Consider the following 22,065-nt stretch of genomic DNA (forward strand, 5'->3'; position numbering starts at 1 on the left):
AAACATGGGGACACGGGTCACAGACAACCTAGGCCTGGGAAACATGGGGACACGGGTCACAGATGACCTAGGCCTGGGAAACATGAGGAAACGGGTCACAGATGACCTAGGGCAGCAGGAACTTCTTTGGTAGTTCTGGGACTTGAACCCAGGCCTGGTGCATGCTAGGCAAGTGCTGTACCACTGAGCTATGCTGCAGGTGCGTCTCGCAGGATGTGTGTTCCAGTCCCATGCCCTTCTGCAGTCCAGAGCCCACAAGCTCTTGGGCTTTGTTGAACGCAGTGTGACAGAAGGAGAGCAGCATTTGCAAGGGACCCGGTGGGCTCTGCCCAGACGCGTGGTGACAGAGCCGTGTGCCCAGGCGGAGGCTGCCTGTGAACCCGGGACAGGGGTATGGGGTGCCTGCTCTGGGGTGTGGACATCCAGGTGACAACAGCAGTCCTCAGCTGGCACTGTGGGGAGAGATCAGTCCTAGCTGCTGAGTATAGCTGAGTGCAAAGGCCCTGGATTAAATCCCTAGGGGGGCAGCAGCGAGAGGAAGCTTCCCCGACCAAAGTTAGAGCGCAGGTCTGAATTCAGCAGTGCCCCTGGGCTCTTGGGGTGTGTCATTTCTCTACTGGCCATGGTGGTGTAGGAGTTCCCAAGCTGTAGCCCCGCTTCTCCAGGGTCCTGTGGACCCCAACTGCGGGCATCCCTAGTGCCTGTGATCTCGTCCCTTCAGCTGCCTTCCTGCTCAAGTGGAAAGGACTTCAGCCAAACTACTCTCCCTGGGACTTGTGTGTCCACCTTTTTCTTCCTCTGTCACCCCCAGCCCAGGCAGCCTGGCACAGATAGGCCCCACGATGGGGCCCGAGGACACTGGTCTTCTGTCTCCTTCAGGTTGTTTAGGGCAGACACAGCCTGTGTTCTCCCTGCTCTACTCCCTCCTGGTCTCACATCCTCTGCCCCAGACAGCCTGGTCCCCAAGGAGTCCTGTGTTCCTGAGGACTACCACGTGCCTATGCACCCTAGACCCTCCAGTGAAAGGGCCCAGACCTGGTTTTATCATGGGATGGGGTCACGGTTTGGGAACACAGAAGTAACAGACAGTGATGTCAGTGTTCACAAAAGCTGTCCGGAGCATGAGGTTGTGGAGCAGTGCCTGTGCTGGCTGTGTGAAGCCCGAGGCCACATGTTGGCTGTGCTGCTCCTTTGGTCACCGTGAAGGAGGCCTGGTCCATCACCAGAGTGCCGGGTCCCTGCTGAGACTCCCAGTGAGAAAGCCATGCAGTGTTTGACTCTACCAGTTTCCAAAGTGAAAATTAGTATTAGGATTCAGGGAATTTGGAAGAAATGAGCTCTACCAAAAATCCCTAAACAATAGGAAGTAAGGAGACACTTTTAGAGAAAAGACTTACGGGCTCTGGGTGTTTCATATGACCGAGGCCCTCCAAGAGGACATTATCTTGTGTGTCCTGGTGGCATTTTCTCACCAGTCCCTTGTGCTGCCTGCATGTCTAACGTGCACAGGACCATGGCACTGCTGGGTCCACGAGGTAGCTAGAAGGGCAGGATTCATGTCTCGAACCAGCTGTTGTCTTTGAAGTTGTGTCTTCAGCTTTGTTGTTCAGTTTGCTTGTATTTTGTAGTGAGTGTGTCAGGGCTGGGCCACCATCCCTGGGAGGTGATCCCTGGGGTCTGGTGTGGGACCAGAAAACCCTGGTCCATGTCCAGACTGGTATTTCCCATGTGTCACGGTGTGTGGTCATCTATCTGTGCCCAGTTTCAGGTGTTTTTGGTCTTTCTGTTCGTTGCTCTCCACAGTGTCAGATGTGTACAGTTACCTGTTGACATGAGTATGAGTGACCCGAAAGAAGCTTTATAAGCAGAAAATCTGGGCCTGAAAAGATCATTAAACCCTTTAAGTCACAATTCTTTTTTAAAAATTCTCCTAGGTACCTGCACTTTAATCAAATAGAAACTCTGGACCCAGATTCATTTCAACACTTGCCGAAGCTTGAAAGACTGTGAGTTGAGTTGTGTTCTTTAGTTTTGTATTTTTTGATCCTGGGCCCAGCCCACTCATGGCTTTGATAGAGTCAGGGACAGCAGGTGCCTGAGGCCAGCGAGGAGTTTGGGTGTAAAAACCTGCCTTTCTGGCTTAAGGAAGGTTGTCTTGCAATTTTGTCTTTATGTGGACAAAAATTAAGTGTACTAGGAGCTGGGGCTGGGGTTCCGTGGCAGAGTTCTCACCTTGCAAGTAGAAGGCCCTTGGTTTGATCCCCAGCACCTGCCCGCCAAAAGGAGCAGGGAGGTGCTCAGTGGTCCTTGGGTTCAATCTCAGTACCTGAACAAAAAATAAAATACACTTATTTTTCTGGCCTAAGAGTCCAGTTTCCAAATTCAGTTTCCAAATTGTGGGGGGCTTTTTGTACCAGGAAGTGAACTGAGACCTTGTGCTTGCTATGCAGGCACTGTGCCGCTGAGTTATATCCCCAGCAGCAAGGTATTTTTAAAAAGCTGTCTTTGACTGCTTGCACTCTGGTTTATCTAAGAAGTATTTTTTAAGAATTGATTTATGTTATCACTTTCGACAGATTTTTACATAACAACCGGATTACACATTTAGTCCCGGGAACATTTAATCACTTGGAGTCTATGAAGAGACTGTGAGTATAACCCTTGCTCTGCAGCTTTGCTGGGAATCCACTAGACACCCCTGTGTCTCTCTGCCAGGCTCTGCAAAGTATTTCTAGGGTCAGGAAAATTTTAGGAACAAGGCTGAGGACAACTTAAATCCATTCTCATGCAAGAAGGCAAGTGGAAGGGCTAGGGAGACAGCTCAGTAGAATAAGCACTTGCCTGGCAAGCACAAGGTCCTTCAATCCCTAGTACCGCAAAAAAAAAAAAAAAAACAAACAAACAAAAACCGTCTCAAAAAGAAAAAAGAAGGCTGGCAAGATAGCTCAGTTGAACTCCCGTCAGGCCGGCCGCTCTCTTATGTATGCTTCCGCTTGAAAAAAAAAAGCGAGTGGGTGACTGAGAATATGAGGACAAGCTAAGCCGTTAGTAGGCAGCTTAGATGCTTCAAAATTATCTTTCAGCTTCTCGCATGAACTTCTCATTCCATAATGCACATTTCATGAGTGGAAATGGGCCCTGTCTACAGAGCCTCAGCCTCTTTCTCCTGTTGCTTTCCATCACCGCATGCTTGACTCAGACTGCAGTGGACTGAAGAAGCTTGCTCCCTTGTTTTCAAGGGTCCCCAAGTAACCTTTTTTATGCTAAGACATTCTTTAATAGGATCCAGGCATTCAGGTGCTGATGGAAAAGTTACTCGACATCTGTGCCTGCCCTAAGCTCCCAGAGGTACATTTCTCAGTTCGACTTGGCACAGTTCAGGAGCAGCGATGACCTAGGCCCAGACACAAAACCCAGAGAAGCCGTTACCCTCCCTAAGCAAGTTCTGTGTGTATCTTCAAGGACACCAAGTAGAGTAAGATGGCATAGACCTTTGTTTAGTTTTCTTCTTTAGAATTTAAAAAAGTAAAGTCACCAGCCAAACTAAGATCTGCGTTCTAAGTGGAAGATAGAACGAATACTTCCATGTCTGACAGATAAGAGGGGAGGAAAAACTTGCCACATGAATAGAAATAGCCAAGCCCAACCCAGGCAGAGGGCCAGACTAGACTTGGGGTGCGTCAGCTCACAGCTGTGTGTTCCCAGCCACTCCCAGGTGTCTGGTGAAAGCCTGTTCACATGGGGCTTGCTGTCCATCCTGACACTAACCTTCCCACTATTTCCTCGTTCTGTACTTCTCAAACTGGACCCTAATTTGGACTCAGTGGCAGATCACTGCTCAGCCACCATCCGGCCAGAGTGGTCTCCAAGCCTCAGGCCCAAGAAGCCTCACGGAAATCCCCTCTTCCTGGGCACAGTGGTCCTGGCCCTCTCTTGGCTTCCAGGGCAGGCAGGACTGGCTGGGTGCCACCTACCTGGCTGCCCACAGCTGCTCCTGCGCTGACCATCAGGATCCTGGGACTCAGCCACAACACAGTGGGTCACCTGCCAGTGCCCTGGCCAGTTGACTGTCCAATCCTCTGGTGGCTTTTGCCACCTGGAAAAGCATCCTGTCTACATGGAAATGCTACCTGCTTGCTGGAAGAGGCCAATGGCCAGGCCAGGCGGTTCTGTATCCTGGTCACTGCTGAGCTAACACCCTAGGGAATGGCAGATGGGTGTGAGGTTCTCCAGGGCTTTGGGCCTAGAGTGTGGACCTGACCCCTGACCTAATATCCTGGCCAAGTCCTGCTGGGTTCCCAGCAGTCTGCCTGGGCATGAGTCACCTCTCCAGGGTGCACAGGCGGTGGTACCAATTGTCCCCGCCCAGGTCTCCCCTCCCCATCTGACTCCTCTCCTAGGTGCAGGAATGCTCTGTCTCTGCAGAGTTAATCAGTGCCAGGCTTTAGGGGAGCCCAGAAGCTTCAGAGACTGTGGCCCTCACCAACATGGAGACACCCTGCTATCTCATTCTCCCTCTGCAACCTGTAGGGACTGAGATGAGGGGATCCCACAGTGCCCTAAGGTGAGGAGAGCCTGGCAGTGAGGAAGCTTTGCAAACCAAGCCTTTACCACTGACTTGCAGGAGCTTCTCCAGCTCACCCCGTCCACACTTGACCCTGATTTCAGCTCAGAACCTGACCTGGTTTCAGGCTCTTTGGTGGGCCCAGCACGTGGGTCCAGGACCCCAGGCCCACCAGGCACAGTGGGCCCTCATGACTGGCTGCCCTCCTCCCCAGGCGACTGGACTCAAACACGCTTCACTGCGACTGTGAGATCCTGTGGCTGGCAGATCTGCTGAAGACATACGCCCAGTCAGGGAACGCGCAAGCAGCAGCTACCTGCGAGACCCCCAGACGTATCCAAGGCCGCTCAGTGGCCACCATCACCCCCGAGGAGCTGAACTGTGGTGAGAAGCCAGGATTGTCCCGGGTCAGTGGTACTGTGCGTCTTCAGCAGCCACAGGCTGTCTTCTGAAAGCCAGGCCTTCGTGGCACCAATACAAGGAAGGACTCCATTGTGGACCTGGCTCTGGTGTCTGAGAAACCATCATGCCCATCCTAGGTTGTTTCACTTTGCCAGCTTTTCCAGCTGTGCCATCCTTCTGGCAGTACTAGCAGCTGCCTGGCCTGGCCCTCATTCTGGGCAGACCTTGGTCGGCTCACCAGAAATGGATGCCAGGGGTTGGCCATGTGCCGTTAGGAGTATACTGACCCCACTGAAAAATTTATCCAGAGAGAAAGAACAAGATCAAGTCAGACCACAGGTCACAACCTTCCTTTTAAATGTCCAAATCCAAATTCTTATTTGGCTTCCTCTTTTGGTTTTGGTTTTGTTTAGTGGGTTGGTTGGTTGGTTGGTTTTTTTGGCACAAAAGTTAATTTTTCGGTACTGGGCATGGTGGTGCATGGAGGCCAGGTTAGGAGGATCATCATGAGTTCAAGGCCAGCCTGTAGCAAAAGAAAAACAAAAATTGATTTTCAACTCTTCATCTAAAGCATTATTAACATTTTTAATAGAAAAACAAAATGAACTTTAACCAGGGATGTAGCTGAGCGGCGCAGTGCCTGCCTGGCAATTGTGAAGCCCTAGTTTTGCTTCCTGGGACCACCAACAACAAAAAGACTGGGAAAAAAAACAAAATGAAAGTTACAAATTGGTACATTTTGAGAGTGACCCCACCGATAGCAGGACCTACGTTTGTCACCATCTGTTTTCTTTGTAAATGAGCCCAGCCCGGCTTTCAGCATCCTTGCATTGAGAGCTAACCAACTTCCATGCTGTTAACGGCAAGCCCCTAGCATGAGCTTCGTTCCCTTGGTGTCTGGGGTCTGTGTCTCTGGATCCCCAGCCCTAAATCACCTGCCTGCTGTGGCTTCACTGTCTGCACCCTGTGCTGGACAGACTTCCCACAGTACCTGGCAGGCCGTGACCTGCAGGGTGACCCATTCTTGACCCATCTGGGAGGGCTGCCTGGCTGGTGGAACCATCCTTCTAGCAGTACTAGCAGTGATGACTGCGCTTCGCACCTAGTAGATGCAACTCCCAAGTGAGGCGCTGCACGTGCGTGTACATTCACACACTCATATGCACGTTTGTACTTTCTTTGCCGTACTCCCGACGTGTGTGGCAGAGAAGGGTGGCCTAGGAATGGCCAGGTGGTCAGGCCGAGGCTTCATGCTCACCCTCCCCAGAGCCTGGGAGCTCTCGGGGTGGTGATAGGGATGAGGAGGTCACAGGAGGGACACATGCTCCAGGAGGGGTAGGTGGAGCCCTGGAGCCTAGACCACGGCCCTGCCTCACTGCCAGGGCTCTGCTTTTGGGAAGACTCGGCCCCCAGGGATGTGTGCTGTTCCCAGGTCCTTCTCGGTCCTGAGGAGAGTGAGTGTGGCGCCCATTTGGCACTGGTGTTGCTCCCAAGGGCATAGAGTGACCTCAGAGTCCATCAGTTCTGGTCTGTGCTGTTCCCCTACCAAAGCACTGTCCCCCAGATAGAGAAGAATGGGGTCTGTGCCATAGGACAATCTCTGTGCAGACGTTTGTGGCCGAGACTGGTCTGGATGGTCTGGTTTTGTGTTGACCGTGAGGTTCGGTCTGAGTTCTCATGTCTGCTCCCTTCACAATTTAGACTAACAAAGACTCCTTTCCTCATTGCATGCAGAAAGGCCCCGGATCACATCGGAGCCGCAGGATGCAGATGTCACCTCAGGGAACACAGTGTACTTCACCTGCAGGGCTGAGGGCAACCCCAAGCCTGAAATCATCTGGCTCCGAAACAAGTAAGTAGTGTGGTGTGACTTGGCAAGGAACAGAGCAGCAGCCAAAACACTACCTTTCCTGGAGTCCCATTCCCCTCCTAGGTGAGGAAGATTAAAGGGGAATGCTGCCCTCTCCATTCTACAGGATGGCAGGACAGGGCACACTCCTGTCCCCAAGCCCAGAGCCAGGAGCCTTGCGTTCAGTGGAGTCCTGGCACTTCCAGCCCTGGTCCTTCCCTGGTGCTCATCCCAGGAGGAGCTAGGGGAGGTGTTTTTCACCCTGTCACTTCGCTATACCAGGGGATTCTGGTGTAAGATGGCTCTGGACCTGGGCTGGGTGACCCAGAGAGGACCTGCTCTCCCCAATGTAAGGGTCATATGATACAGGGTTGGCGACAGAGACCTAGGCCGAAGTGGATTTGGGTCACTGGAGACATCTGAGGTCAAGTCATTCGAACAGCATGGTCAGCCTTTCAGACACTGACCTCTACCCCTCCCACGAGGGCCGGGTCCCAGAGTAGACACCGGTCTCTCAGCCCAGCAGTGCTGCAGAGATGACCATGAGCACCACCAGGAGGCATTGGAGAGCTGGGGACACGTAGGCTAAAGATGCACCAATCTGCAGAGACCTCTGAGCTAGTGCCAGGACGCAAGGTCACCCTGACCTTGGACGAGGGGAGGTGCAGGGGAGACGGGAGATACCATTGGATCTTTAGAAAACTCACTGTCTTCCTAACTTTGAGGTCGAAGAATCAGGTGTGGCAGACCTAGAGCTGCAGTCCTGAGCCAACCTTCGGGGCCGGCTGTGCTGCCCACCCACTGTGTCTCTGCTGGGGGAAGTCCAGGTAGTTTCTGTGAGTGTCATGAGAAAAGTTCAGATGATGCTGGGGCGCCTAGGGTAGGGCTTTCCCTACTTGTGCCTTGGGAGCCTGGACTGAGGGGTGTGGGCCCCGAGTTTTTTACTTAGCTGTGTTGTTGTAAACTCTGGCACCTGGCAGCTTCCCTAACTTTTCCCCTGGCTTGCTATTCTCGAGATCGGGACCATCAGAACTCACTGGTCTCCTCTCTGTGCACTTTCCAACTAAAGGAATAAAAGCCAGGTCACAAGGTGGGTAAGCGACCAAGGTGTCATGTGTGACAGCTCTGTGGTATAGGAGGAGGATCTCCTGCCCCCAAGAGCAAAGACCCAGGAGTTTAGAGGGTAGGGAGCTGGACACCTCAGCCTTGTGGTTGTCTCAAATGAGGTGGCACCCAGAGTGCACTGTACATCTCAAAAAGAGACTCTTTCCTTTGATTTTTCTCCATTGTGTTTGTGGTGTTTTTCCCTTTTGAGTTAGGACCACTGGAAAGCATTTAGGAGGACAGACTGAATGCGTAAATTGGGCAGAGGTCCAGGCATGCAGGCACATTCCCAGAATGCCTCTAGTTCAGGGGAGGATGAAGGTGCCTGGGAGGCCAGGTCAGCCCTCCATGTCCCACAAGAGCCCTCTCCCGAGAATAACCAAGTATTTCCAGTCAGCATCCCCGACTCTGTCTTTCTAGTAATGAGCTGAGCATGAAGGCTGACTCCCGCCTAAACCTGCTAGACGATGGCACACTGATGATCCAGAACACACAGGAGACTGACCAGGGCATTTACCAGTGCATGGCCAAGAACGTGGCCGGGGAGGTGAAGACGCAGGAGGTGACCCTAAGGTACTTTGGGTCTCCAGGTACGTGGAGGGTGTGTCATGTACAGTCAACTCGGTTGTCCCCGCTTCTTTCCTTCCCTTTCACGCCAGCTCGCTCATGATAGAAACATGGAGTTGCAGGGCCAAGATGGGAAGTTGCTGTACCAGGGTTGACCCAAGGGGCTATGGCAACCCTGGTGCCCCACATCCAGGAAGCTCAGGGGAGCATCCCACACTTAGCCCCGCCTACTTTGCCCAGTCTCAGCTGGGGCTGTGCAGTAGTGAGCTCTTGTTGGCTAAGGCTCTGCTCCTTTAGAAGAAGGTAAAAATGCTGCTCTTTATTTAAACTTACACTGTGCAAAATGTTGGCACATAATTCTGAAAAAGAGAACAGTCTCTCCCAGGCAGGGGACCGTGACCATGACCTCTGGCCATCTCCTCCTCCATGGTCACAAATTCTGCTCTGACCTCTCTGCACCAGTTTCTGATGTAGTCAGCAAAGGAGCCACAAGGGCAAGTCTGTGCCTATCACTGCCCTCAAACAGTGGGTTACTATGGTTCCCTACCGGCTGGTGCACAGCGCTAAAGGGCTGGTGTCACCAGCTGTCTTAAATTTCAGGCCATCGTATGTGGTTCCAGGTATTTGTATCTTTCTTTAGATGCTTAGCCCCTTAAAAACTGATTTCATCTTTGCCACACTGCTGCAGCCCATCATAGATAGTAATAAATGAACATTCCAATCTAGCAGAGGAAATGAAGAGGCAATTACTCTTGCCAAAGCGAAGTCTTAACTCTGAGCCCTTTGTGGTTCCATGGAGGGGAGCTATCGTTTCTGCACAGCCATACAGAGCTGCAGCTCCTACTTGCAGGAGACTGCTGCAGCTATAAGGAATAAAATAATGCCTAACTCAAGTGTGCAGTAAGATAATGAGTACTTGGTATATGGGCTCATTTAGGAAAATGGCTCTGTGAGCAATTAACTGATTCTTGGACAGAATGTCCAGCCACTTTGCACCCCAGAGCTCAAAGTTTACCTCCTCTTAATCTGAATCTGTCTCAGGAACAGCAGCCTTATCAGCTGTCAGGCCTTGCCCCGATGGGCCGGGAACCTCAGGGGAGGGGGCAGCCTGACCACTCCCTCTTCTAAGATCAATGAGTTGATCTTAGAACTGGCAAGCACAAGGTCTTGAGTTTGGTTCCTTGTACCAAAAAACCCTTGAGAAATGAATAAGATCAATGAGTTGAGAAGAATTTAACATTTTTTTACTGTGCTGTCTGGGGTGGCTTTCTTGCTGCATCTGCAGAATTAAACACCAGCACCAAACCTGTGGCCCGCACAGCCCCTAGTGAATTCTTGGACCATGCACAAAGATCTCATCCACTCTGTCCTACATCGAAGCACCATCCTGGCACATAAGACAGGAGCAGAGTGGCTTGGAAGTCTCCCAGGGCCACAGGTGGCCAAGACACTTTACCTGTTTTTAAGATCTGTTCTGGCAGACCTAGAAGTGGCTGGTGCATTGAACTTTTGACAATCAAATTAAATTATTAAAAATAATGTCGGGGCCGGCCTGATAGCTCAGTGGACTAAAGCACCTACTTAGGCAGAGGACAGAGGCCAGGGTTCGATCCTTGGCATACTGTGCCAGCCCCACCTACAGGCAACCCTGAGACCATGACTGAGACTAGGCGTGGTGACATGCACCTATAATCCCAGCACTTGGGAGGCTGAACACAGGAGAATCACTACAAGTCCATTCTACATAGTGAGATCCTGTAGACCCTGTCCTAAATACAGAAAATAAAATAAAATAAAATAAAATAAAATAAAATAAAATAAAATAAAAATCTATTTTTTTTTTGTCTTCTATTCCCTTCTACTGTGGAAGGTTAGTGGCTATCCTAGACCAGTTGAAATATATTCTTAATGACTGAAGTCCAAAATGGCTGTCGGTCATTGTCTACAAATACAGTCACCTTGTCTTCATTTAAGTGCTATGTGAGTTTTTGAATGTTTTTTTATCTATAAAACACTGTTTTGTTCTACTTGCCTGGCTCCCTCCCACTGTCCTTTCCTCTCTCCCTCCCTCCCTCCCTCCCTCCTGTGCCTCCCTCACAAATCCCTCTTTGGTGATCACTACGCTCTTGCCTGACCTTAGGAGAGATGAGTACCAAACCCCTGTGAGGACCAGAATCCCCAGGGCACCACTTTCTCCCTGGATCTCGCTCTTCCTGGTGGCGAGGGCCATGGGGTGCTCGGCTGCTGCTCTCTTTGGCTCCCCTCTGGGCCTTGGCTCTGATCATGTCTCATCCTGTGTCTCCCCAGAGGCTCCTTAAAGCAAAGCCCAGTCCTGAGGTTCTGCAGACGAGCTCTGGTTTTGTTCTGGTCTCAGGTAGCTTCACAGTCTCTACTCTGCCAGTGTAATAGCAATGGTGGGATTTACTGTCTTCCTGTGTTTTTGGTAATTGATTGTTAGACATTTGATGAATGGTACTTAAACATTAACAGAACAAAAGAGCTGCAGCGAAGTCTCTACCCAGTCTCTCCACACCCTGTCCACACAGTCTCACCTGGCATGCCTGCCAATACTGATTTCTTCCTGTTCCTGGATGAATTTTCATTCATGTAACTAGAGTGGTTTCACAAACTGAATTCTTTCCATGAATCTGGTTGCAAACCAAATTGGATGAGAACCGAATCAAATTCAGTGGGTTGGTTCAGTGTTAACCTTATGGGGAAATTTGATTCAATTCTCGTCCAATTCAGTTTGTGATCAGAATCATGGACCAAGGTGCTTCCGGATATTTCCCACATCCCTAGCTGCCACAGCTTTCGGTATATCCTTTACACAAAGCATCTTGGGCCAGATGGACCTCTGAATTCAGAAGTTTGGGGGCATGTGTTAGAAAAGTGGTATGAAGCATGATCCAATTGCCAGCTCGCACTGCCAGCCCAGCCTTGGACCGCAAGTGCTCTGCATTGGTGCCTGGCTACAAGATGTGGTTCTTTTGGGTTTTTGTTTTGTTTTGTTTTTGTAGAGGATCAAACTCAGGACCTCATGCTTGCCAGGCAGATGCTGTGCTATGAGTTAAATCCCTGGCTCCCAAGCTGTGCATGGACAGGAAATGGGATGAAGTCACGACCTGACTTCGTGCACATGAGTTAAATTTGGAAAAAAAAAAAAAAAAAAAAAAAGACTTTTAAAGCGTTTTGAAGGCCAGACTTGTGGGTCAAGGGTAGCTGTCCCAAAGTAAAGTTAAAAAGGATATTTGTGCCTGGCATCTTCTGTGGCTGTGAGTTGAATTCCTAGCAGAGTGACTGCTGGGTACAAGAGTATATGGATGTTTAGTTAGGGTGTCCATGCTGTATCTCTCCAGGTGGCCCGTGTCAATTTATACTCCTGCTATCAGTGTGGGGAGATTCCTGCTTCCATACAAACTCAGCCATAAAACACATTAGTAATCATGTGGGATTTTTTTTTTCTATAGACTTACATTTGAAAAATATTATCTCCGTGTAGTTTTAATTTTTCTTTTTGTGATGAAGTTGAGATTTCATAAGGTCTGAATACATGATACAAATGGAATTTTGTGCTGATAAGAATTAGTATCAAGGTTTAACAAGGTTGATGTCACGTGTTTGGGATAAGCAAGCGTTCCCTGTAATCTCGTGTGTGTCTCAAGAAGAAATCCAACTCTTTCTCATCACTGTCACTGCTCACTAGTTGCCTGCTCCTTTTTTCTTTGTTTTTTTGTTTTTTTTTTTAATAATTTTTGAGACACAATTTCACTAAGTTGCTCAGGCTGGGGTTGAGCATTCTTTTTTTTTTTTTATGGGCTTGAGCTTTCAGTCTTCCTGCCTCAGCTTCCCCAAATAGTGGAAAGACCAGTGTATGCTAACATGCTCAGCATCCTGACTTTGCTTGACCTGAGTCTGGATTATTACTGGGGGAGGGGGAGGTTTTTTTGAGGCAGGGCCTCACTGTGCAGTTCAGCCTGGCCTTGAGCTCAAGCTGTGTAACCCAGGCAGGCCTCAGACTCACAGCGATCCTCTTGCCTCAGCCTCCTGAATGCTGGGATTACAGGCATGCGCCACCACACCCAGTTTGTGAATCGCTTTTATTGCCTGCACATTTCTTTGGAAAGAGAGGAAAAATAATGCTGTCACATTTTGCTGTCTTCGCTTGTGTTGGAGGTAGACCAAATAAATGAGTGGCCCAAGCATAGAAAGATGCCAAGCAAAAGCCCCTCAGAAACTGAAAGAAACTAACAGAAGCTTTCTGCTTGTGACAGCGAAGCTGGCGTTTGTGATCCAGCCTCAGAACACAGAGGTGCTGGTGGGCGAGAGCGTCACACTGGAGTGCAGCACCACCGGCCACCCCGCACCACAGATCACCTGGACGCGAGGGGACCGGACCCCCTTGCCAGCGGACCCTCGGGTGAACATCACTCCCTCAGGTGGCCTGTACATACAGAACGTCGCCCAGGAGGACAGCGGGGAGTACACGTGCTTCGCGTCCAATGGTGCGGAGAGCATCCACGCCACAGCCTTCATCATCGTCCAGGGTGAGCGGCAGGGGCGGTGTCGGGTGACCCAGTCTGGTCCCCTTGCTGTGTCAGCACCACAGTGCTCACCCCATGTGTCTCTCTTCTGTTGCTGGAACAAAATACCTCACATCACAACTTAAAGGAGAAGTTTATTTTGGCTCTTTGTTCAAGGGGTTCAGTCTGTGGATGGCTGCCATTAAGGCAGAAATGGCCTGATAAAAAGACCTAGCAGAAGGACTGGGGAGATAGCTCAGTGGCTTAAGAGCCTGCCTAGTAAGTGCAAGATCCTGAGTTCAATCTTCAGTATCACAAAAAAAAAAAAAAAAAAAAAAAAACCCAAAGAGAAAAAAGGCCAGCAGAGTAAAGCCACTCATGCCATGGCAGCCAGGAAACAGAGGGGCCAGCCAGATAGCTCAGTGAATTAAAGTGCCTGCTAAAGCAAATGCAGAGGTCGGAGGTTCGATCCCCGGCCTGCCGTGCCAGCCCCGTCCCCAGGGCGCACTAAGACAGTGAATGAGATTGGACGTGGTGGTGCGCACCTATAATCCCAGCATTTGGGAGGCTGAAAACAGGTGGATCACAAGTCGGACCTGTGTAGTGAGACCCTATAGACCCTGCATTAAAAAAAAAGAAAAGAGAGAGAGAGAGAGAGAGAGAGAGAGAGAGAGAGAGAGAGAGAGAGAGGAGGAGGAGCTGGGGACAAGAACGCACCCTTCCAGGTCACACCCAAGGAGCACCTCCTACAGCAGTCAGCCATGAGCTCATCCGTGGATGGACCCACTGATGAGCACTGTACCCCATGACCCAGCCGCCTGCCAAAATCCCAACCCTCGATCCTAGGAGACTTTTGGGAACAAAACAGAGTGCGCAACCTGGTCACAAGGGGACTTTCATGTGTTGGCCGAGGCTGTGCTTTGCCTTTGGGCTGTGAGCCCCGAGAGCTGGCTGTGAACTCTGCAGAAGGTCACGCTCGGCAGTGCAAGGTCCTCGCTCACCAGCAGCCAACTCTGTGTCCTGAGGTGAGACCTTGAGGATAGGAGTAGGTAGTTTTCATATTTTGGCTGTGTGTTTCCATGTCATTTAGCTCCCTTGAAAAGGAACTTGTAAGGTTCACACAGTCAAGAATTGCAATCAAGAGGAACTAGAAGAATCCAGAAGTGTGGATCTCAGACAGCTGCCCGCCTGGTTCACACCTCCCTCCAACCATTTCCTATCCCACCAATGATTCTTTGAGTATTGTCCTTCTGGCTTCTTTGTACATATGGCTGTGCATCCCGGCCCTTTTTTTAAATTTTGAGACAATGCCTTGGTTTTTGTTTGTTTGGTTTTTTTTGGTTTTTGTTGCTGTTTGTATTTTAGGACAGGGTCTACAGGGTCTCACTATGTAGATCAGACTCATAATTATCCGCCTGTGCTCAGCCTCCCAAGAACTGGGATTATAAGCACTTGCCACCATGCCCAGTCTCAATCCCCATCTCAGCACGCCCCAGGGGCAGGGGCGGGGCCGGCATGTCATGCTGGGGATCAAACCCTGGCCGCTACATCTGCCTGAGCAGGCATTTCAATCCACTGAGCTATTTGGCCGGCCCTGAGACAGTGTCTTGGAAGGTTGCTCATTTCCTTAAACGGAGCTCAATCTGCCATCCTCCTCCCTCAGCTTGCCAGAGTACTCAGATTCTAAAAGTCTTCTGTGGCAGGTTTGTGCTCTGGCTGAAGCAGGCTGTTCTCCGTGCTCTAGTGCATTGCAGCTAGCGGGCTTCTTGGACTCAGCCCGTTTGGGAGCTTCTTCGGTGTGATCCTAAGGAAGGAGCTGTCGTGTGGTGCTCTTCCCACCGCCCTTTCACTTTCTAAAGTCTTACGTGTCTCACTGCACCCACAGCTGCATCTGCTTACAACACTGATCTTTTTGGTTCATTTTAATTGTTACATGCTCAGTCCACTCAGCACTGTCTCCAGCTGTCCTGCTGAGAATCTTTCTTCTCCAAAGCTCTTCCGCAGTTCACGGTGACACCTCAGGACAAAGTAGTCATCGAGGGTCAGACAGTGGATTTCCAGTGTGAAGCCAAGGGCTACCCCCAGCCGGTCATCGCCTGGACCAAGGGAGGTAAGATGCCCACGGGCTTTCTCCACTCAACCAGGCAAACCCAGCATCTTCCAAACTGGGTTAGGCAAAGCCCACAGGACCCAGGCACTAGAAGCTGGAGGTGTCACTGTGAGCACCATAGCTTTCATTGTTTATGACAAGGGGGTTGACAGGACTCGGGTGCCAAGATGCAGACTGAACAACATCACCACAATTCTTACGACTTATGGGGTGGAACTTCGTGGGTCCTTTGTGCCCTGTGTTACACAAAGAAAGTGGCCCTAGCACCCTGACCCTAACATCCTGTCACCATGTCTCCACCAGGTGCAGGACTGTGACCACCTGGCTGGAGAGATGACTATTGCTGGTGTCCAGACATAGGTCCACCCTAGATTTCTGACATTTGTGTTCAGGGTCCTGAAGATCACCCAGCCCCACAGCTCAAAACAGAGCACCTCTATGTCCTCTGGCCCCTTAGGAGATCCACCCTGACCCCTAGACATCTCTGCCCTAGGCCCCCAGGAGATAAGAGAGAGGCTTGTCCACAAAGGAATTGCAAAGACCCCATGGGACAGCCTGGTCTCCAGGTCCCTTCCTGTTTCCTTCCCAGGCAAAGCTTGGTCCCAGCCCCTCCGCCACCGAGTCCCCGTGTTGCCCAGGCTCCTGTTTAGCCTTTCCTCCAGTTGTCTGCTCCTCCCAGTGCCTTGGAGGGGTTGGGCTGTTTCCTCCCTGCTCACCCTGTAGTGCAAGTGCAGGCCCCCATGGGGTCTGCTGCACACATGAGTAGGACCTGCTTCCCGATGGCCAGGGCCTGCCCTGCAGCCGTGTGCACAGCCCAAGCTCTCCCTGCACTGAAGGCCCGTCCCCTGCCTGTGCCAACTCCGTGCTTGTGTGACCAATGCCTCCTTGCAGGGAGCCAGCTCTCAGTGGACCGGCGGCACCTGGTGCTATCCTCGGGCACACTCAGGATCTCCGGGGTGGCCCTGCACGACCAGGGCCAGTATGAGTGCCAGGCTGTCAACATCATCGGCTCCCAGAAGGTGGTGGCTCACCTGATCGTGCAGCCCCGAGGTAGGCCCCATGCAGAGACTCGGCAGAGCAGTTGGGCCAGGGGCCACTGGGGCGGCTCCAGGAAAGGCGTCCAGCCTGCTGCAGTCAGTCCCTCACCTGTAGATGGGAAGGTGGGTCTGATTCTGCTTCCTTCCTTCAAGTATCAGCTACCCTCTGAGTACCTAGACTTCTCAGTGCCCACTGTGGAGAGTCAGGCAATCCGAGCTCTCAAGCAGAGGACCTGGTTATGTCCACAGGTTGCAGCTACCCCCCAGGTGGGACGTGGGAAGAGGAGCAGTCACCGCGGGTGCCCGGGCTCTTATTCTGTGCAGACACCAATCACAGTGACCTAGCGCTGACCATGATGCTCATGAGCTGCGCTGGCTTCTCTTCCTGTTCACAGTCACCCCAGTGTTCGCCAGCATCCCCAGTGACCTGACTGTGGAGGTGGGGACCAACGTGCAGCTGCCCTGCAGCTCACAGGGCGAGCCCGAGCCAGCCATCACCTGGAACAAGGTGAGAGCCTGCTGCAGCGCCTGGGTGGCCACCACCTCCCTGTTTCTTCTGCAGACTTTCCACAGCAGAGAGAAAGATACACACATTACCAGCTTACGTCAGCTCTGTTTTTGAATCCAGGGCTTTGGGCATTTTGAGCGAGCCCAACTCCAGCCCAGAAGCTTGGGTCACAGATATCCTGGGAGTTATGAAAACAAACTCGAGACCATCTCTTTTCATTCTGTTCAGCAACAAAAGCAAAGAAAAACGTGCTCTTTTGATCCATAACCTCATGGGTAATAATGATGGTTTGTTTGGGTTTTTTGTTTTTTGTTTTTTTGAGATCTCCCTGTGTAGTGCAGGCTGACCTTGAACTCACCATGTACCCCAGGCTGGCCTGAACTGCCTGCAATCCTCCTGCCTCAGCCTCCCAAGGCCTGGAATTATAAGCCTATGCCACCATACCCAGCATAATGGCCTTTTTAAAATTTCACTTTTTTTTGCTGTTTAAGCCCAGTACAAAACATACTAATCAGCACCCACGATGCGCAGGACCTGCTGGGGGTGGGGGTGGGGGCTCTGCCAGGTCCCCATAGAGTGAGCGGTCTTGAGGCCCCCAGCTCGCTCCTGCTGCCCCCACCCTTCCACCTCCCAACTTGTCCTTCCTCCTCACTGTTCCCTGGCCAGGCACAGGGCTTGTGTGCTCTGAGTCTGCCTCCAAACTATCTGATAGGTCTTTCAGAGGCACAATAAAGAGATAGGAAAGATAAAAAGAAGCCTTTATTAACTCCAAAGACGTGGAGAGGATCAAGGGCAGATGGGGCAGGTAGATCCTCTGGCCTGGGACAAAGAAAGCTGAGGCTTTTACGGACTTGTGCTAGGGGTAGAGTTTGAGGGGGATGTTTAGAAATCTCCGAGGAGCTGATTGGGGTCTTCCCTGAGGTGGCAGGAAGGATGAAAAGAAATTGCACCCTGGGCTGAATTAGAGAAGAACGGATGAGGAGTCTCTGGGAAGATACGCTGTTGTTTTAAGGGCTTCAGCCATTTTAGATGACTGGCATAATAATTCAGCAATTCATACTAGGGCCAGAACCTATCACTAACCTGCCTGGCCAGCTGGAGCCAGGCCCCCCAAGCCATTTCCCTCCCACACCTTGAGGGTAACTTCTCTGCCCCCCAAGAAGAATTGCTTTAGTCTTCCTCTTACCACTGCCACCCTTCTTATTGCTTTGCTCCAGGACGGGGTTCAGGTTACAGAAAGTGGAAAATTTCACATCAGCCCGGAAGGGTTCCTGACTATCAATGATGTGGGACCCGCAGATGCAGGTCGCTATGAGTGTGTGGCCAGGAACACGATCGGCTACGCCTCGGTCAGCATGGTGCTCAGTGTGAGCGGTAAGGCCCAGTGTTGGGGACAGCACGTCTGTGTCTGTGTAGGGTATGCAGAATGATTGAGAGACCCTGGGTCCCTAATTCACAGCAGGACCTTTCCTTGGGTGTGTGTTAGTCGTGGCCCATTGTTGCCCTTCCCCCTCAGAAGAGGAGAGTTTTATTTGGGCCAGGTGAGTCCCCCCTCTGCTGGCTGTGAGGCAGAAACAGGTCAGCAGAGGGGCACAGCGGAGGACAGCTGCTCACACTGTGGAGACAGGAAGTGGAGAGAAGAGGGTGTGCACGCCCTTCTGGCCACACACCAGCGATCACCTTCAAGCAGGTCCACTCCCAGCAGGAAGTCTGCCCTGGAAGAATCCACTGAAGGGTGTAACACCCCATGTACACACACCCACGAGGCACTATTCTGTGTGAATTGTAAGGTGTGGCTGGCCGCTCAGGTCCTCTGTCCTGGCATCAGTGGCTTGGAACCCACTGAGAGCAGCCAGGTCGGGGAGAAGAGGGTGGAGGCTGCAGTTGGTACAGCAGGCTGGAGACGGCTCGCAGGGCATGGTGTCTCTGATGTCGGAGCTCCTAGGAGAGGTGTGCTCAGCCCTGGGAGCCGGACAGGTCACCAAGTCACGGCAGAAAGCTGACCCATGAGATGGCGTCAGAGAGCAAGGGTTCTCCTCAGTCATTCTGTGCACCTAAGAGAGGGAACCAGCCAGTGAGAGCAACTGAGGCTGAGAAGGTGTCAGTTCAGGAAGATCCCGCTTGGGAGAGGACCATCTCAGGAGCCGAAGAAGGAAGCGTTTGAATAAGTAGTTCCCAGTGGCATCCAGGTCTGTAGAATGATCACCTCTGTGCAGGAGCTGTGTCATTGTCCTTGAAGATGACCACAGCCAGGCACAGCGGTGCACACCTGTACCCCCAGCACTCCGGGAGCTGAGGCAGGAGGCTGGCAAGTTTGAACCCAGCCCAGTTAACTTAGCAACTTAACAAGACCCTATTTCAAAACAAACAAAAAAATAACCAAAAGCTGGGAATGTAGGGATGTAGCTGGGGGAGAGGGGGCCCTAGCTTCAGCCCCTAATTTTGCTAAAATTAAAAAAAAGAGAGAAAGCTGGGTGTGACTGGTAATGTAGCTAGAGCCTTTTTAGTGCCCTGGACATAGGCTGATTGGAATGAGATTTTCCTGCTTGGAAAACTTTGAACACTGACAGTTAATATCAGGTAAAAGAGAACAGGAGAGCACCAGAAGGTGTATTGCCATGGGGTGCCGTGTGTTGAGTATGGGATATATATAGTGAGATGTGTGTTTTGCATATGGTATGCTCTATGTTGTATGCCTGTGCTGTGTGGGGAGTGCATTGTGTGTGTACTCTGGTGTTCATACATGTGTGGGGAGTGTGTGTCTGTAGTTGATGTGTGTGTATTGTGCATTGTATGTTTATATGGTGCGTTGTGTTTCTGTTGTATGTATTTTTTATTGTGGTCCATAGTGTGTAGTGTATTGTGTAGTGTATTGTGAAGGTGTGTGTCTATGTGGTGTGTGTGTGTATGTATGTATATACATATATTTATATAATTTGTGTAATGTGTGTGTTGTATGTGATGTGTGGTAGATGGTGTGCTGTGTGCATATATGTTGTGGAGGGTGTATCTAGTGTGATACGTGCTTCATATGTGGTGTGTCGTGTGTTGCATGTGTACACATGTGCCATGTGCAGTGTGTGAAGGTGTAGGGCATGCAGACCCAGGGGAGGTACAGCCCCTCAGGGGAGACTCAGCCTTCAGCGCCCAGGCCCAGCATCACCTGTAGTGTAAAATTTCAGTTCTAGTGTAAAACTAACTTACCTGCTCATTCCTGTCTTTTCATGGTCTACCACGTAATTCAGAAAAGTCTACAGTTTCCATACTATTTGGAAACAGCTTTTAGTAGAATTTGTGATAAAATCATTTATGCTGTGGTTTGAAAATAGAAACACCACTCGCTCCTGCATGACGTAGTGTCTAGACGCCATCCGACGAGTGACTCCTGTCGTGTTTTTTCTAGTAATTTCTGACTTCATGTTTCCCTAGTTCCCGATGTCAGTCGAAACGGGGACCCATTTGTCGCCACCTCCATTGTCGAGGCGATCGCAACAGTGGACAGAGCCATAAACTCAACCCGAACACACTTATTCGACAGGTACCTGGGCGGGGTGGGGGTGGAGTGCCCAACCTCAGCTGCGGGCTGGAATCCAGGCAGCCCTGGTACACAGAGCTCTGACTGGCTCCCAAGAAAACTTTTGACTTAATGCTCATAAGCAGCACTGGCTCTGCCCTTTCTGAGTGTTAGGATAACAGGTGGATGTGTACTTTCCTAGCAGAGTTTGAGCCATGATTCATGCATTCTTTGACTAAGTGATTTGGCAAAAATAAAAGCATTTCCAAAGCCCTCAGTGCACTGGCTCCTGTTGGCAATTCCAGCAGTTTCTCTGTACCTTCACTGAAATGCAGTACCTGTGACTTTCTGTCTTCACTTAATTAATGATTTGTTTTTAGTGTCTCTTGGTTCTTGTCTGTCCGTTTGTTGTTCTTTTGCCTTCCGCTCCGGATAAGCCAGGTACAGTACATCGCGTTGTCCACAGTAGCAGTAGTGATATCCATAGTGTCAGTACTTTCGAATTCTGCTGGTGTTCGTCCACAGCGATCTGTCCCTGTGCTCTTCTCCATTCAGCCGGCCTCGCTCTCCAAATGACCTGCTGGCCCTCTTCCGGTACCCAAGGGACCCATACACCGTGGGACAGGCCCGAGCCGGAGAGATCTTCGAGCGCACACTGCAGCTCATCCAGGAGCACGTGCAGCACGGGCTGATGGTCGACTTAAATGGCACGAGTCAGTACCTTCTCCTCCTCTCCTCCCTGCCTGCTCCAAGGTCTCATGCACACTGCACGTGACAATGACCCTAAGAGTGGTCCCTGCTTTCCAATCCTTCATGCCAGTGAGTCAGGGCTGCTCTGTCTTGGGGTCTAGCTGTCAGTGAGGAGAACTTGCTGGCTGGGTTGTGCAAGACCTACCCACATGCCCATGCTGAGGGAGTTGATGTATTCCCCTGCAGGCTGTGACAGTCCTGTCCTCAAGTGACACAGGGAACAGGGTCATAGCTAAGTAAGGGTACAGTGTCCACAAAGTCCAGTGCCTGTTAGAAAGGATGTGGGTGGGCTGGGGAGATAGCTCGGTCGTCTAAGCACCTGCCTGGCAAGCACAAGGACTCGGTTCAATCTGCAGTACCGCGTGCCATGCCAGCCCTGCACCAAGTCATCCACCAAAACCAGGCATGGTGACACATGCCTATAATCCTAGCTCTGGGGAGGCTGAGACGGGAGGATCACTACGAGTCTGAGCTGCATAGCGAGACCCAGTACTAAATATAGATAGATAGATAGATAGATAGATAGATAGATAGATAGATAGAGACAGATATAGATATAGCCACTAGGGACCATCACAGGTGTGCATGAATGGGAGTGTGCCATGTGTGTACTCTGGTGCTTATACATGTGTGGGGAGTGTGTATATATAGTATGATGTGTGTGTATTGTGCATTGTGTGTGGTATATGGATGGAATCGGGCTCTGGCCACTGCAGGGGCATAATCTGTGGCTCTAGATGTCACAATCACACTTTCAGCTCTGTTGCTGGTGGCTGTTACTTTTATTGTGTGCAACATTTCTATTGTGCCTTTCATTGTTAATGCATGTTTTATACCTTCGCGTGCATGCGCACGCGCACACACACACACACACAGAGCAGCTGCCTTGCATTGTGAGTGATTCCTGGGATTTGATGTTACTACAGTGAACATGTGAGATGAAAGGGGGAAGGAGGTGAGGGTAGGCCTCATTGCTCCCTGTCCTGAGAGCTGGGTGATACCCTGAGACAGTCTCCATCCTGCCACATTGGGAGTTGAACGCTGCAGCTCAGTGGTGGAGTCCACACTGTAGCTGCAGACCCCGCTCCCATCCTCCAGTCACCTGCCTCAAGATGGAGGTTCTCTGGCTTTCCTGGG

General features: G+C 51.0%; 1 protein-coding gene across 1 annotated transcript in view; it reads left to right on the top strand.

Moving 5' to 3' along the window:
* Positions 1–22,065, top strand: part of Pxdn (peroxidasin) — a 70,251-nt gene that overhangs the window by 32,365 nt on the left and 15,821 nt on the right. The window contains exons 5-16 of the mRNA XM_004642339.2: positions 1,935–2,006; positions 2,577–2,648; positions 4,779–4,948; positions 6,701–6,818; positions 8,340–8,509; positions 12,761–13,033; positions 15,003–15,119; positions 16,011–16,169; positions 16,552–16,664; positions 17,882–18,038; positions 20,094–20,202; positions 20,734–20,891. Coding sequence (XP_004642396.2) covers positions 1,935–2,006; positions 2,577–2,648; positions 4,779–4,948; positions 6,701–6,818; positions 8,340–8,509; positions 12,761–13,033; positions 15,003–15,119; positions 16,011–16,169; positions 16,552–16,664; positions 17,882–18,038; positions 20,094–20,202; positions 20,734–20,891 — 1,688 coding nt within the window. The remainder of the gene's footprint in view (positions 1–1,934; positions 2,007–2,576; positions 2,649–4,778; positions 4,949–6,700; positions 6,819–8,339; positions 8,510–12,760; positions 13,034–15,002; positions 15,120–16,010; positions 16,170–16,551; positions 16,665–17,881; positions 18,039–20,093; positions 20,203–20,733; positions 20,892–22,065) is intronic.

The sequence above is a fragment of the Octodon degus genome, unplaced genomic scaffold (genome assembly GCF_000260255.1).
Source record: "Octodon degus isolate 3935 unplaced genomic scaffold, OctDeg1.0 scaffold00151, whole genome shotgun sequence".
NCBI classification, from domain to species: Eukaryota; Metazoa; Chordata; class Mammalia; order Rodentia; family Octodontidae; genus Octodon; species Octodon degus.